General features: G+C 42.0%; 1 protein-coding gene across 1 annotated transcript in view; it reads right to left on the bottom strand.

Moving 5' to 3' along the window:
- Positions 1-18,006, bottom strand: part of BOP1 (BOP1 ribosomal biogenesis factor) — a 1,722,797-nt gene that overhangs the window by 102,491 nt on the left and 1,602,300 nt on the right. Inside the window, exon 11 of the mRNA XM_044067692.1 lies at positions 13,506-13,575. Coding sequence (XP_043923627.1) covers positions 13,506-13,575 — 70 coding nt within the window. The remainder of the gene's footprint in view (positions 1-13,505; positions 13,576-18,006) is intronic.

Genomic DNA, 18,006 nt, shown 5'->3' with positions numbered 1-18,006 from the left:
ATAATGATTAAAGTGGGAAGCCAGGGTCCTACCTCTCCTAAATCCAAATCGGCACCGTTCATCAATCAAAGTCCTGATTTTCTCATTGGCCAACAAGATATTCCAATTTTCCTGTACCACCTTACAAAAAATACTGGTGTTGCGTCCATATGTAGTGATCATTCTGATAGGGGCTGACTCATTTTTGGATTTGTGTTGATATTGTAACAATTCCTGTCTGGCCATACCACTAACCTCCCTGCAAGCCATAGTGATTACCCCAGGTTTATATCCACGTTCCTTGAACCTCCTGACCATATCAGCTTTATAATAATGACGTTTGACACTACCAGAACAAATGTGCTTCACTCTCATGAATTGAGATTTTGGTATATTATGAATGACATGTGGCGGGTGATGATGGGTCGCATGTAAAAGTGAGTTATATTCAGGGAATTTACGAAACATCTGTGGGTCCAAAGTACCATCCGCATTCTTGGTAACTAGGACATCCAAAAATGTAATGTGGTTAAGATCTTTTGTACAGGTGAACTCAATACCCTATTTGTTCTCACTGAGGTAATCAACAAATTCCCGTAAATACTCCAAATCAGCCTTCCATATAAGCCAACAGTCATCCAAATATCGACGCCAGATGTCCATTTCTGGCAAATACAGATTGTGTAGGGGATTATATATGAGGTGTTCTTCTATATAAGCCATAAATAAATTGGCGTAAATGGGGGCAAAAGATGCCCCCATCGCCGACCCCTTAGTTTGCAGAAAGCATTTATCCTGGTAGTAAAAAACATTTTTGGTCAAGACATGTTCCGTCATGAGTATTAAAGTATTGAATCCGGGGGGATATAATTCAGCAACTCCCAACCAATACTCAATGGCCAAAAGGCCAGCCCAATGAGGAATATTGGTATATTGGGAGGCCACATCCATTGTACAAAGGAACCAATGTGATTCAACCTGGGCATCAAATAGTATTTGTAAAAATTCAATGGTATCAAGTATTCTAGATCTCACAAGGGGCAGCAGAGGTTTCAGATATTGAGTCAAAAAAGCAGCCAGTGATTCAGTCAGTGATCCCCTACCAGAAACGATCGGTCTACCCGGAGGGTTCGTTAAAGATTTGTGGATTTTTGGTAACAGATAAAAGTGTTGCTTTTTGGGATCCTTTATCATAAGATGTTTTGCAGTGTTGTTGGATATAACCCCTTCATCCACAGCATTTTGAATGAAATCATCTGTCTGATGTTTGAATGCATTAGTGGGGTCCAATGCCATAGACATATAATATAAATGGTTGTTGAGTTGTCATAAAGCCTCATTATTATATGTATCCAAGTCCATGACCACAGTGGCTCCCCCCGTTGTCTGCAGTTACAATGACTATGTTGGTATTAGACTTAGGTTCCATCAGTGCCCTTTGTTGAATCAGTGAGAGGTTATGAGGTTTGTTCTGTATTTCACCATAAGTATGCAGATCTTTAAGAATATTATGTAAAAATAGTTGTACCACAGAATGCATGAAGTTCGATCTTTGAAAATGAAATTCCTGTTCAACAGAACAAGAATCATTATTTTTATCAAAAAATAATTTTAAATTCAATGTTCTACCAAAAGAATATAAATCTGACAAAATCATTCTCAGCAACAAAGAAAGCTGGCACAAAGTTTAGGGCTTTATTAAGAAGGTCAGTTTGTACAGGGGTAAGAGCATGAGATGAAATATTGAGTACATTATTATGTTCTACTTGTTGCTCAAGATTTGGAGTAAAGTCTCCACATTTGTTACGTTTCTTGTGTTTACATCTCCCCTCCTCCTGTGACTGTTTTTAATAAAGGGAAATCCGTGCTGGTATTAGCCCGTTTTGGTGTAGGTGAGGTTATACCTACTGCTAATTCAGAGTCTGTGTAGGAAGTGGACTCATCCCCTGAGGTGCCTGTAGAGGAAAAATTGGTTTTCTTTAATACTGACCTTGGGCGTTTCTTTTTATTTGGTTTGGGGCCAGTCTTAGAGAATTTCACACTTTTATATGGACCAAATGGTCTACCTTTGTCATAATCCATAAAGTCTCTAATGAATTTGTGTAACTTACACTCCTTAAGCTGTTGTTCCAAACCCGAAAGTTCCTGGACTAACTGCTGTAAATGAATAGAGTAATTTTTGTGACCCACAAATACTTTAGATTGTTGACATAACATAGTAACCTCCAGTATCCCCCCATCTATACACCGGTCATAATATGAGGCTAGAGCCTGTACAAACCCCATAGAAGCTTGCTGTTGTATAGTTTACCATGCTGTCTGTAATTCTTCATCTATATTGTTGACCAGGGACTGAGCCCTAACCCGTAGTCCCCGAGGGCTGATGTTTTTGGACATACAGGCTTTAAACAAACGTAAGTGCCAAACATTGGCTCTTAAATTTTTCATATTCCTTGATAAGTGGTTAAACAAATCCTGGCAATCAGACTCACGAGGTGCATGTTCATTCTCCCCAGAGGCTGGGGTAGAAATACCCACTCCAAAGATATCAAGATCATCTCTATCTGAGGATATACCCCTGCATAGTTGATTAAGGTCCATCTCAAAAAGAAAGAGCTGGTTATAATTATCAAATAAAACAAAAACAACTGGAAGCAAAATTAAGGGCACTCAAACCCTCCGTGCTTCAATGCAAATAGTTCTCTCCCAAATTCAGTTATAGGATTTGACCAGAGTGAAGTACAATAGTCCCCACCAACTGTTCATATAAGATGGTGCTACATTGCTCCAAGGAGTTCAGCCAATAAATCAAAGTCAGTGGCCCCTGCCACTAATGGCTACCAATCCAAAATCATAATGCTCAATGCAGAAAAAGATTTTTTTATATATGACTAGAATAGCTATCTGATAGACTCATATTGTGATAAATAAATCACTTATAAAATGGAGTACAATAATAGCCCCCAGCAAATCCAATGATCATACAAGATGGTGCTACGTAACTCTTAAGAAGCCAACCAAGAAAACTCAGCAATACTAGCTTTCACACCATATAACCCAAGTTCAGGATGATGGTGCTACATCCAAGAAAAAATTCAACAATCCATGGACCTGTAATCACTTAGTAGGTTGTAACAATAGTACATCCCTTATGATGTAATAACAGAATCAAATAGGCAAAAAAGATAAGAGGACCTATATAACAAACTGCCCAAGAGGTATAATCCCCTGGATATCCAAAATATAAACTCCAAAATGGAGAGTTGAAATATAATACACCTCAAGAGAAACAACATAATAGAAATTGAAAAAACAGTATATCATTATACATGTCAAAAGCCAGCACCAACCGGGACCTGGAAAGGTAAAAAATGTATCACCATTCTTATAACCCATTGACACATGAAGCAAAAATAGTATAAATATCTCTAAATACTGTCCCACCATCAAGTAATAATTTGTTAACCTGAAGAATAAATAATAGACCCACAGGTCAATGGGATACAACAACAAAGCTATCTAAACAAGGAAAGTATACAAAAATTATTGAATAAAACTTAATGAATGTCCTGACTCTTGTACATATAAATGTTTGGATCACTATTGTCTGATATAACAGGATTCATACAAGGAGAAAATAGATAAATATATAGAATATGCAAAGAAACTGCCCAAGTTAACCACAATGGATGAATACTAACTCAATATTGATTGTAAGGCAATATTATAATGCATATTTGTTAAAAAATTCCTATACAGAACACAAAATGTATTTTAAATATCATTTACATTCCCAACACAATGATGGAAAATTGAATTAGTCCCTGTAACAGATAAATGTTTCTGGTTTGAAACAGTACAAAAAAAGTACAAAAGGGATGTAAAGAAAACAAGCAGCACACAGTTTGATATTGAAACACACGTTTGTGTCTTTCGGCTTTTCCCGGTTAGGGGTCGCCACAGCGGAACTCCGGTCCGCTAATGATTGGCAGTAGATTTTTACGTGCTGGCTTGCCGGGCCTAACGCACAACCTTCAACGAAGGAACGCCCATTCACGCATGTCGCCACACAGAAGACGCTCTGAGAATTGAACGGACAACGTCTAACTGTGAGGCGACAATGCTAAAGCAGCACCACCACCGCAGTATTGAAAATCAAAAACTAAACAAAAATATGATTGTCCGCTTGATGTATACTCCAAAATCACTGTATGCAAAAACGAGTACACAAAAAACTGAAATCCCAGCTTCCAATCCACTCTCCATGTAGATAATGCATAGAAAGTCTATTTCCCTGGCCTAGTATATTGCATAATCATATCCAAGTTTAATACGAAGAAATACTGTAGAACGATGTCCAAGAACCCTTCGTTCTGAATAAGCCACACAAAAAAATCAATGTGAGTGTAAAACAGCCAACAAAACATCTGCGTGGTTATTAAAGAATGTCCCGGACAATGCTCAGATATAGTTAATGCAAAAATCCCCAATCCAGCTAGATACACAGCCGTTCAAACCATATTAGAGATAGGAAATGGTAAATACCTTCGTTGTACCAGTCCAAGTCAATAAAAAATGAAAAATGTCTTTCTATGCATGTAAAGGAAACCACCACATCTGTAGACCATGTGAATATGTAGACTTCACCAGGAAATAACAGCCGCAAATGTCAACCGACTCCAGGACACTTGTATATGTTCAATCCAATGCCAAAGTAGTGTAAACATGTCCCAATCTCCGCTTTCATATGCTACCAACAGTCAGCCTACAAAGCCGTTTTTAAACAGAATTACCGATGACACCAACCAAAACTCCAGTTCACTTATAAATCCCAATGCCAACTAGTTGTGAAACTAAAAGTGAATAAAAAGGAGAAGCCAAAACATAACATAAAACAAGAGTGGCTGGCACAACATTTTGAACAATAAAGAAAAAAGATGGATAATTAAGTTGGGGGGTTTAATTCCTCCAGGACTAAATGAATTGTTGTGAACAGCCAATGATTTTCCTGTTTCTTTATGGGTGTGTGTACATAAGAAGTGTCTTGCTACTTCTATGGTTACACTGAGGAAGGCTTGAAATTAATGCTGAAACCGGTCTGTTTGTGATAACTTTATATTAAAAGTTATATACTTTTTTACAGCTTGGTGCTGGCTAATTTGTTTTTGCATAACTGTGGTGACCTGTCTGCCTACTGAAGTGCACAGACTGGATTACATAAGATACATGAACCCTGACTACAGAATAACCAAGGCCCTAGTCAAACACATGCCTGAGGAAGATCAAACAAGCATTTAAGTTCGATAACTAACTGCCTAGTCAGAATGTCACTTCCACTTGACTGCATATTTCAACCCAGTGGTAGGTTTAATAAGGACTCCAGCACAAACACATGTCCAAGATATTGTGTAGAGTGAGGGAACACAATAGAGAAGCCATGCTCCCACCTGAAGATGATCATTGCCCAAACCATCATTATATCAGGCAAGTCCAGAAGATAAGACAATGGGAACCATACCCTTCTGGGCTAGCACAGTACAGTAAAAAAAATAAATAAAAAACAAAAGATGTAGTCTTTCTGCAGGGACTCTCCAGCAGATGACAGATCAAGAAAAATGGTGAAAAGACAATCATGAACCTTCCTTTCCAATCAAGGCTGAACATAAGCAAACACGATTCACACCTTCAGTCAAAGGTAGAACTTAGGAAGAACTGTGTTCTCCTGTCTTACAAACAGACTGACCTTTGACATAGCCCACACAAGGAAGGGATACACATCTGGTAAAACATAGAAACTTTCAGTAAAGTCCACCTATTCATACCCAAATGTTCGCACCAAAGTATGAAAGAACAGAGAATCTAGAGGTTAAAGCCCCCTACACCATAAACTGCACACAGTGGGAACACCCACACATTCCTACTTAATAAAATTAATAAAGGTGACTGCATCTTACAAAATGTTGTGCAATGGCCTGGGAGGAAACAGAACCAAAACTCAAAGAAATAGTTCCAAGACAGAACTTGAACTGCAGATTAATAAAGGAGTAAATGCAACTCAAGGCACAGTGTGCTCCAGACCGGGACCCAAGGCACAGTGTGCTCCAGACCGGGACCCAAGGCACAGTGTGCTCCAGACCGGGACCCAAGGCACAGTGTGCTCCAGACCGGGACCCAAGGCACAGCGTGCTCCAGACCGGGACCCAAGGCACAGCGTGCTCCAGACCGGGACCCAAGGCACAGCGTGCTCCAGACCGGGACCCAAGGCACAGCGTGCTCCAGACCGGGACCCAAGGCACAGCGTGCTCCAGACCGGGACCCAAGGCACAGCGTGCTCCAGACCGGGACCCAAGGCACAGCGTGCTCCAGACCGGGACCCAAGGCACAGCGTGCTCCAGACCGGGACCCAAGGCACAGCGTGCTCCAGACCGGGACCCAAGGCACAGCGTGCTCCAGACCGGGACCCAAGGCACAGCGTGCTCCAGACCGGGACCCAAGGCACAGCGTGCTCCAGACCGGGACCCAAGGCACAGCGTGCTCCAGACTGGGACCCAAGGCACAGTGTGCTCCAGACTGGGACCCAAGGCACAGTGTGCTCCAGACTGGGACCCAAGGCACAGTGTGCTCCAGACTGGGATCCAAGGCACAGTGTGCTCCAGACTGGGACCCAAGGCACAGTGTGTTCCAGACTGGGACCCAAGGCACAGTGTGTTCCAGACTGGGACCCAAGGCACAGTGTGTTCTAGACTGGGACCTTATAGCATAGTAAAGTGTCAAATGATGGGGTTCACAGGTGGTTACTAGGCTAACAACCACAAGGACCTTTTTAAGCCTAGCCATGCATCCCAAATCTCTGACAAGCTCTGATACCCTTGGTAAGTGTAAGCATGGGCCTGGGAGATGAACCATTTACAGGTTACCTGTTTGCATTAGAAACAGGTGCCAAACTAGGGATGAATTTCCGGTTTCCCATCCAATTGTCCAAGTTGCACTTGAATTGGGTTAGGGAGGAACTCTGCTTCACATGGATGGGGTGCCTATTCCATAGACTTGGTAGTCACTGGGATATACACCTATCTCTCCATCAGATCCTATTTATATCACAGGCAATGTTTAAGTCATTAGAACGGGCAATTCTGGTGTTGTTTGTTTTGTGGAAATGCAGGAAGTCAAGAGTGAGGTTTGACAATTCTCTGTATACCAGGCATAGATCTCCCCTCAAAAGCCTGTAGGAGACAGAATACAGGGATAAGGCCTTGATGCAGTCTGCATAGGACATATTACTTACACCCTGTATTCTTTTAGTGAGGAACCTCAGCGGACATTCCAATTGTTGGATATGCCTGGTTAGGTACATACCAAAGGGAGCACTGTACTTAATGGCAAGTCTGATGAATGCTGAATACAGTGGAACAATGACTTCCTTGGACTTGGATGCCATACCTTTGTTTACAAGTTGCACAACATAACATGATTTCCTCACCACTGTAGACATGTGATGATCAAAGACTAGATTACTATCTATGTGTGTTCCTAAGTCCCTGACTACTGGGTCAACTCTAAGGGGTGTGTTGTCAATATGATAATTACCATGGATGACTTTCCAAAGGATACTATTATGCATTTCTTGGCATTTAGTTCCATGGCTCTGACACCAGTTGTCTGTCTGTGTCAGCCCCTCCCGGAGAACATCTGCGTCAATGTCAGATTCAATGACAGCTCCTAATTTGCAATCATCTGCAAATTTAGTTAGCCAGAAACACTGACATTGGCCTTGACTTCTGAAAAGTAAATGCCAAAAAGGAGAGGTCCCAGGACTGATCCCTGAGGAACTCCACTTGTGACTGGCCTCTCTGTAGAGGTGGACTCCTCAGTTCTAACTTCCTGAGTCCTGTCTGTGAGCCAGTTGGCTATTCACCAGTTGACATATGGGTTTGTACCTGTACGAGTTGGTATGTTTGATGCTGCAGCAGAGAGATGTTATAGGAACTGCAATGTTCGCAATGCAAAACAGATCACTAAATGCAGGAAGTGGTACTAAAAGCATCTGCCTTCGAAGGCAAAAGGTCCAATATTCAAAAGTTTTCAACTAGCAAGTACAGCATCCACCATGAAAGACTCCAAGAACAGTGACATCTCTTCCTTCCTCAAATAACTTTCCAGCATTTACTAAGAATCCCGCTGAGGCCAATTTCCTCAAAGCCCTGTATCTTTACATACAGACTATCATACAGACATCTGACTGGTGATCTTTGGCATACATGGTATCCCTGGACCCTGTTTTTATGAACCTTTTTGCAGAGCTGCAAAACAAACTGTATCAGAGCTACTAGAGTAAAAGACCTAAATTTTGCTTGTGAAACAAAATGGGCATACTGGAGAGACAAATGCGTTTCTCAGATAATTCCCATTTTCTGGAACAAGGTCCCCATCCATGTGAAGCACAGATCCTCCCTATCTTTATTTAAGCGCAACATGGACCAATGGATGATTAATCGGAAATTCACCCCTGGTCTGGCACCTATGTCTCTAATGAACTGAGGCAGTCAAGTAAGTCATCCCATATATAAATCAAATTTGTCTGCCACATTTGGGTTGCAAGGCTAGGCCTATAAGGACCCTAGCAGTTATTAACCTAGTATACACACATAAATCTACAAATAATGAGAAATTAGTGGCCAGCTGACAAAAGATCTCACAAGTCAAACTGTGATCCCAAAGGAAGCATGGAATATGTACTAGCAGCGCACCTAAAGTTTAGGGTTTCCCAGGAAGGCTGAATAACTTGATCACTCTAGGTGGAGCACACCTACCTATCCTTTTTTGTCAAAGGGGACCAACACAGTTTGTTAATTTACAGGTAATGTCCTTTTCACTCAACATTGAAAAATCTAATTAATCAAAATACCCCAATAGTATTCAGCACCTTTAACATTTCTGGCTGGCTCTTATCTACTCCTGCAGCCTTGACACAGTAGAACTGACTATTTGCTGTAGTAAACACAGAAAAATGAACTCAATTCTGCTAGATGCTTCTGATGCTACCCCATCAAACAATGGCATATCCACTTGGTTCAGGATTACCTCAAAGTGCTTCTTCTACCTATATATTCCCATTGACTCCGCTCCCCCAGTGGTTACTTCAGATCAGCTCCACTCCCCCCAGTGGTTACTTCCCATCAGCTCTGCTACCCCCAGTGGTTACTTCCCATCGGTTTTGCTCCCCCCAGTGGTTACCTCCCATCAGCTCTAGTTCCCCAGTAGTTACTTCCCATCGGCTCTGCTCCCCTAGTGGTTACTACCCATCGACCCGATCCCCCCAGCAGTTACTTCCCATCGGCTCCACTTCTCCCAGTAGTTACGCCCTATCAGCTCTGCTTTCCATGGTTACTGCCTAACACCAGGATTCATGTTGTCTTTGTGCAGTAACTTCCATTTGTCTGTACAGCAACTCACTTGCCAACTTTCTGCCTACTTGTTTGGTTTGTCAAATCCATCCTTGGAACCTTTTCCTTCCTCTACAGTAGACAATGATCTTGGTCTCTTCCCTCAGACATGTCAGAGACAAACACCAATGTCTAGTGACCCAAGACAGACCCTTTGGTGTTTCAGCAGACATGTTCCTTACTACTGACATCAGCCATTTTATCATATGACCATCTACATGCTACTCTTAAGCCATATAGCAATCTGTTCCTTCAGCTTTGGTCCTAGCCACAGTACCTTCAGTTTCCATCTATTTCTTCAGATTTGGTCCTATCCACAACACCTTCAGTTTCCATATCAGCTGTCTGGGGGCACCAAATCAACTGTCTTGGCAATACCATCCAAGACCATAAATACCTACGTAAGCAATCAGTTCAGCAAGTGGTATATTACCAAGCACTGCACACCCACTGTTTCCAAAGAAGATGAATGCGCTGAACAGTGGTTAGGTGAGTATGTGTAAATGCAGCACAACATTCTTTTAAGCAACTCACAGTCACGAGGTGTGCCTTTAACTACTGACAAACACACAACAGCCATTGGGGAAGGGTACTTATGACTATCCCCACAGCCAGCTGGAACCCCTCCCAAGGGATAATTCCAGAGGACGATAGAGTCTAAATTCAATCAAACTGGTTTCACTCCACCCTTGTTTGTACAGAAACAGTTAGCCATACCTAGCTATTTTATAATGTTTTGCAAGCTTTACTCCTTCACAGGCAGTAAGGTTTTATTCCATTGCCCAGGACTTGGCCTCCTTTTCCTAATTCCAGTCCAATCTAACCTACCTCATTCATGCCTGCCACTGAATCAGAACTGCATCCAATAACCACAAGCAGCTCCAAACAACTTTTTCAGAGTGAGCCTGCATGGTTTTACATATGGATCACTCAGCCACATGGCACTAGCCAGTAAATGCCACCTGTGGTCTGGCTGTAGAGGAAGGATCCCACTATTTAAGGCCTCTTTTCTTTCTCAGGTTCACAAAGGTCAAAACACTGATCTATGGATCACTGGGTTGTACAAGTCCCTCTAGCAAATTAAGACAATGATCTCAGGTTTTGTATACCTGAAGAAGGTATATAATCGCATGTACTGGAATGTTCTGGGCAAAGTGCTAAAAACATATTGGGCTCTGGGACTACTGTCATGTGCCCTTTGGCACCTGTACTTCTGAAGCAGTAACTGTGTCCACATTGTTGGTGTTAATGAGAATACACTTGAGGTGGACAAAGGACTGCGCCAGGAGTGGGTCTCGTCTCTCCTCTCCTCTTCATGACAGGACATCAAGGTGCAGCTAAGACATGTATAGCATCCAGTATGGAGATGCAAAGGCTACAACTTTGTTACCTGCAGACAATGCTGTCCTCCTGTGTTCAGGCATCTGTAGATACATGGAGCAATTCACCTACTACATATGAAATGGCTGGAATATAAGTACTTTAAAGGTTGCGGCCCTCTCCCAGAAAACAGTGGACTGCTTTTAGCAGGTGAGAATAAAAGCAGCTATCACTGCTGGAAGAGTTAAAATATCTTGGGACCTTATTCATGAATGAGGGCACAGAGGGCCAGGAAAGTGACCAGCTGATGACTGCAGTAGCGGCAGCAGCATTGTAGTTACTGCACTGGACTATGCTGATAAGCTGAGGGCCGAGTCATAGCACAAAGCTGTTAATTTGTCGGTCTATATCCGTGTAGTGGCCAAACGGATGACATTACAGATAAAATTACCAAAATTCAGGTTCATTCATGGCCTCACTATCTGACAGATTGAGATTGCTAATGCAGGGGTATCTCAGAGTAGAACTGCTGTTTTTCTAGACTTGAGAGAACTCAGTTTAAACGCCTTGAGTACCTAAGTATTGATGCCCCTTGGGTGCTTCCTGCAGGAGATGCATAAACCAAGGCTCACGGGTACATGCAGGATGCAAATGAGAGTTTATCGATCATCTTACATCAAAATACTGGAGTATCCCACAGGATAAATAGAGGACTGTTGCAGGAGGACAGAAAAAGTCTGGTCTGCCCTGCTCAGTTTGTTACCACTACAAGCCACACTAGGACAAGTTACTTGAAAAATTAACTGGCAGACTGATAGGCGCACAACACTTGTGATAGTGTGGCACACAGTCCACAGTGTATTTCTATATAGTAACAGTGAAATAAGCTGCAATGTTAAATTCAGCAATGACGGATGGGCATTGCTATATACCACATGGCAGAATAAGGGAGGACAGGTACGAAAATTCATCATTCATTCATTCTCAGACTACCTGCTAAATCCAAATCAGAGTTGCAGAGAGATGGAATCTGCTCTGGCACTGACTTTGTGTAAGGCAGAGGAACTAATCCTGAATGGGAAGCCAGCTTGTCACAGGACACAAGCAGACGCACGCACACATACAGATGCATGCGCACGCACACACACACACAGACGCACACGCACGCACACACGGATGCACGCGCGCGCGCACACAGATGCACACACACAGATGCGCGCACATGCACACACACACAGATGCGCACACACAGACGTGTGCGAACACAGATGTATGCACACACACAGATGCGCACAGATGCACACACACAGACGCGCGCACACACGCAGATTGCACACACACACAGACGCGCGCGCGCACACAGACGCACGCACGCACACAGACGCGCACACAGACGCGCACACGCACACAGACGCGCACACACACACACAGATGCACACACAGACACGCACACAAACGCGCACGCACAGACGCACATGCACACACACACACGCACGCGCACACACACACACACACACACACACACACACACACACACACACACACACACACACACACACACACACACACACACAGATGCACACAAGCTCAGTCTCACAACATGCAGACCTAAAAGCAGTTTGGACAAATGTCAGTTCATCTACAGCATGTCTTTGGCATGTAGGAGGCACCACAATACTCCATAAAATACACACAGGGAAGACATGCAGACTCTGGACAGAAGATATTCTAGCCCATAACAGAAATGGAGAACAAAACCCTGGAAAGTGGGAACACTAACTGAAGTGGCCTGTTCCTATTCACTACCAGCCAGGTCTCAAAATAAATTGCATACGGATGCAATTTCTTTCAGTATTTAATGAAATAAGTGATCTGGTATTTATTATGGAAAGTGAACATTATCCAGCATCTGTTGCAAACAGCAGGTCCTACCCACAAGCACAAATGAATTCCAAAAGTGTGACATGCAACTTTTATAGGTTGCACACATCTCCAGTATTAAATGAGGCCACACAGTAATAAAGGACACCACTATTACGGATACATATACATACAAGCACGTATATCTAAACAGTGTTAAAGGCTGCACAAACAGCAGACTCCCCTTTGAAGAGGTCAGAAGGCTGCAAGTTCTATTCTGATTTAGATGTTTGGATATTTATATTCTAATACTGACAGAGAGGTGTTCTCCTTTGGATGAGAAATTAAACCAACATCTCACCTGCCCAACTTAGGAGGTAGTTCAAGTAGATGCCAAAAGATCCCACAGCACTTACTGAAAGAAAACTAGACAGATTTCCTTCTACTATCCTGGCCTAGTCAGTATAAAATAACACCCAAGGACTCATCTGAAAAAAGGCCACAGGCCTGTTGTAAGCTACCCAGTCAGTAACATGAGAAGTTTTCCTTTCTGCAATTCACAGTCACTACATTCCTCCCATATGAAAACTCAAGTTCTCTACCTGATGAGTAAGTCTCTCAGTACAATGCTTCATTTAAAAGGATTGTGGATCTGGCATGTACTACTAGCCCTTAAGGCTACTGCTACAAATATATTTCAGAACTGAAATTAGAAGCAATTCACATGAATTTTTTAAAGTGCCATCATTACATCATCTCTGGCTGCGGGTGACATGAGAAGGCAGTCCTGTTACTGCTTGAGTGATTAGTAACCACATATAAAAATAACAATTAAACAAAGACTTCCAGATGGCAGCAATAAGGCTGCAAGCACCACATCAAAGTGCAGTACTGTCCACTTACCAGAGGCCAGCCACTGCCCGCTGGGGGAGACGCTGATGCAACGCACCAAGTTTGTGTGTCCACGATAAACCTGCGAGGACAAAAGAAGAGGAAAAACAGCACTGTTAGACACAGACACGTGGAAGGCATCAGGGTAATTTTATTGTCTGTTTGGAGGAAAACAGAACAAAGTGCTGTAAATTAAGTAAGAAAAAAAAGATGTGGAAAAACAAAACACTACAGGGCACAGCCATCCTGAAGGCTGCTCTGTTGAAGTTTATTAGGTTAAGTCACTGGAGTGGAAAATTACTTTCAAACTTCATGCAAGTAAAACATGTAACTCTCCCATGGAATGACAATGAATATCAAAGTTTTTAACAGAAAACAAATTAAACTGAAAGCAAGCAGCAACCTTTCAAATGAACCTTGAGAAGGGTTTTTGCACATTGTCCCCAGGTCTGGTACACCACAAGTTTTTGTTGAGCATGCAATTATGGAAGGAAAATATGCAGCTTTCCATACAACTAGGAATGCTATACCAGGTCTACCACCTTCCTGGTTACAGGACTTAACCACAGACTATATTCACACGGCAATGACTGTGCTGTAATCGCTAGGTGGGGTACCATATATTTTAATTTCTTGATAAAAACTTTATAATGTGTTTACTGCTTTTAATTATCTGTATTGTTAGCTGTACTTTTGGACATTTTTTTTCAGACTTGGCCCATCTGAATCTGACTTGTAGAGATGCATTTATGCCAAGGCTCTGTGATTTAATTATAATTATTACTTCATTTACATCTATCAGCCAGGGGATATCACAAATCTAGTAACCTACTTACATCGTTATCCCTGGGAATGGTTTGAAAAAAACATGATTAAAAACAAAAAAACGTCCAGTATAAATATTCTGAGTAAACAGTAAATGGTAGTTAAAAGTGCAGGTTTTTAGTACAATTAGCAGTCAATACAAAGTACATACATTAAAATGGCAAAACACTATGCAAAAAATCCAGACATTTTCTTTAGTTCTTCTACAGATTTTCATATTTTGGAAACCATACAATCTATATTACACACACACACACACACACACACACACACACACACACACACACACACACACACACACACACAGTATCTACAATACTTTTATTCCGTTAAATCTAACTTTTGTACGATAGCAAGAAAAGCATTTTGTGTATTTTGTTTTTGTTTTCTTTGCAATGTTTACAAAAACATGAAAAGTGATGTCTATATGCATAACTAACAGTGCAGACGGCACTCTTCCTCTCAAAGTACACGATTTACAGTTCTGATGTACTTTTTCTTATGTATCATCTACAGTTTTAGCAGATATCAAGAAATTCCTGTAAGTTACTTTGACTTAAAAAAAATCTGTGATGCTAGGCAGGTACCACTGCCTCAATGTGGTGGTATAAATGTACCAATATCACTAATGTGACACCCATATGGCAGGATGCCACCCAATAATGTCAAGATGTCTGGCGCCATTGGGGTTTGAATCCTACGAACACCAACCAACTCTCTTGAGATGTGAATGCATTTATGTCTTTGTTCATTTGTTTTCCAAAGCTACTGTTGCTCTGTTTTCATTTCTGTACAATGTTTGGCCTAAAGCACTACAATTAAAGAAATGTAAAAATAAAGTAACTCAGGAAGACAAAATCCGAGAGCATAACGCGTACAGAATACCAAAGGGGCAGGTCAGATGAGAAGGAAAGGATATGAATTACAGCAAAGGTTGTTGGGTAAATAGAAGCAGTAGCAGATTCATTTACAGTCCAAACAGGCTGCAATCAAACAGAACTAGAGGAAAAGAAAAAAAATTTGAAAAGAAAATGAGGTGAAGGATAAATGTGACTTGGGAACCTGTCGGGTACAGTCAGTGCACAGACTGCAGGAGAATTTAGAAACTATAAAGTGAGGTAGTTCAGCTGAAGAGGATACCTGGGCACTCGCAGCACATATTACATGTAAGAAGAGAGATGAACAAACAACAGAACCCAGGAAGACTCAGGGAGAGGAGACAGAAAAGACTGCAGGAAAACCAAGCATGAGAACAGAAATGCAGCAGACAGGAGGTACGCAAGAGGACTGACAACAGGGGATGAGACAAGACAGGAGTGTCTTTTTTTTTTTTTTTTTTTTTTAAAGTAGAAAGTTAGCAGCGTTAAGCAGAATATGGCAAGAGACAGTTAATGTGCCAGTTTTTTTTTTTTTTGGGGGGGGGGGCAGGCAGGTACATGGTAAATGGGAATGAAGAAAAGAGAAGGAAAAATGAGTGGTGTCAGGTAATGCAGGAAGAAAATGTAGGGGGGCCAAGGAAGCAGGCGGCACTATTATGTTTGAAGGTGACAGACAGGATAAGGAGAGGTAAGGGAAAACAGCACAAAGTGTGCAGCCAGGAGGAACAGCTTAGGAAAAGTGAGGGGGAGAACTAACACAGACAGCCAATGAAGGAGTGCAGCAGAGCTAGCAGGTGAGAAAGACGACAGAGGAGCTCTTACAATCAGTCAAATCAGGATATTAGACTTGCAAGTGGGTTAGAATGGAGTGGATGAGTGTCAGTGGGAACTGCCCACAAACTAAGACTGGACAGGAAAAACTATGAAGACAGAAACCTTTTCATGGATGGCAGGGGTATACATGCTGTAGTACACAAGAGCATCAAAACCTTGATAAGTGGAACAAAAAAAGCACGTGGAAAGGTACAGAAATTTAGTCAGAACAGACAGCTGTGGTGAGTAAAACCCTTTCAGAGGTGCTAGTGGTGGCAACTACAAACAGGGAATAGGGAGGACATGATCTGGAATACACATTTTAGGTAACATATCAAAAAATAAGTCAAATATTTAAAGGATAACTATTCTATAACCACTTCAGAAAGCAGTTCATCAGCTGGGGTGGGTGTGCTGGCTATTTCCAGTGCCTCATTTGTAGTTCTACTTCTATCACGGTACTGACGATGATATATACCTTCTGCAACCCATGACACGTTTTCTGTCTTCTGGCACAAAAAGTATACTAAGGTACAACAGAAAGTAGAGTAGTGGGAGACTCTGGAGGGTGGCAAAGCAAGTAAAGGACCCTACGGTACTAATGGACTTTAGCTATCTCTGGACGGGACAGTCTTACTGGAATATGAAGTACATGAGCAGGAGTCTGCCATTAAACAAAGGTGTAATAGCAATGTGGATCAAAATAACTGACAAAAGGACATAGGAAGGACAGCAGGTGGACTTGGGTAAACAAAGGCAGCAACAGACAGGAACATCTCTTATCCTTCTACCCTGAAGTAAGAGGACTACAAGATCTCAGAAATGAAAGGCTGCCCATCCAGTGGATTTAGAATGACAAAACTTACTTTAGGTAGCTCATTCCAAGACTACCCAGAGACATATAGTTCAAATGATTCATCCTCTGGCCCAATCTGGGCAGTCTGGGAAATTAATAACAAGGGTAATCATTTGAATTCTCTAATGGCTGAAAATTCAGACTTACATACACTAAGTCCAAGACCGATATTTCTCAGAATATCCTCTTTTGTCTGAAGTATGACAATCTTGGAATACTACATCCAAAACTAATATTTCTCAGAATATTGCAATCTTGGAGCTGGTGTATGAGATCTGTCACCCACATCAAGGGGGTGCAATGGGGCTTGCCCTCCTGCATGTTTAAGACAGAAAAGAAATGTTTGACATTCGCTCTTATTATAGGTCTTTTTTTTATTACTATGAGATTCACTAATGTGGGTGTCAATATTTCAATAGAACAACAAATACACCCCATCAGCTACTTCCTGTAGCTCTGTGGTAAAGGGAGATGATCGATCGATCCAGGACTGACACAGTAGAGCTCATCTGCAGAAAATGATAGACTGAACAGGTACTTCATAAAATCTTGTTCAAAACACTGAAGGGTTTGCGGCTTGGTGGCAAACAAGGATAAAGTCAAGACTACAGTTTAGCAGTTCTGCATTCTACTAACATTCCAGGTGATGAAGGACTTGGCAGATAAGAATGGACAGTTGAGGATGGCCTGCCCATTTCTGAAAGTGGGCTGTAATCTGACCTACTGGTGCACTTCCCCCTAATGGAGGGATAAAGATAATGCTGCAGTACAGGTGGAGATGGCACGTGCTTTGTTACATCATACACAGGTGCGTACTGTAGTCATGAAAAGGTGCATGTGCAGAGGTGTGTGCACTCATCAGGATAGTACTGCTGGCCCACTTCAGCAGACCACATTCCAAAGGCCATGAAGGACTGGGAAGCTATTCTGCACACAAAAGACGACCCCCAATGAACGCCTGCATGGTGGTTCATCCACCAGTCAAGTCTTACTTCTTACACTCACTTTTGAATGGTTGTACTGCACCAAAAAGAAACCTCCACAGGAAAGAGGAGACTCCCCTCATGAAATAATGTTTGATGCAACAGTCCATGCAAGAATGGACCATTAAGACTTTGTAGAAGGGGTTGATGGTCAAGCG

This window comes from Protopterus annectens, chromosome 3.part1 (genome assembly GCF_019279795.1).
Source record: "Protopterus annectens isolate FY-2018-M chromosome 3.part1, PAN1.0, whole genome shotgun sequence".
Classification (NCBI taxonomy): Eukaryota; Metazoa; Chordata; order Ceratodontiformes; family Protopteridae; genus Protopterus; species Protopterus annectens.
This window is presented reverse-complemented; position numbering and strand designations above follow the sequence as displayed.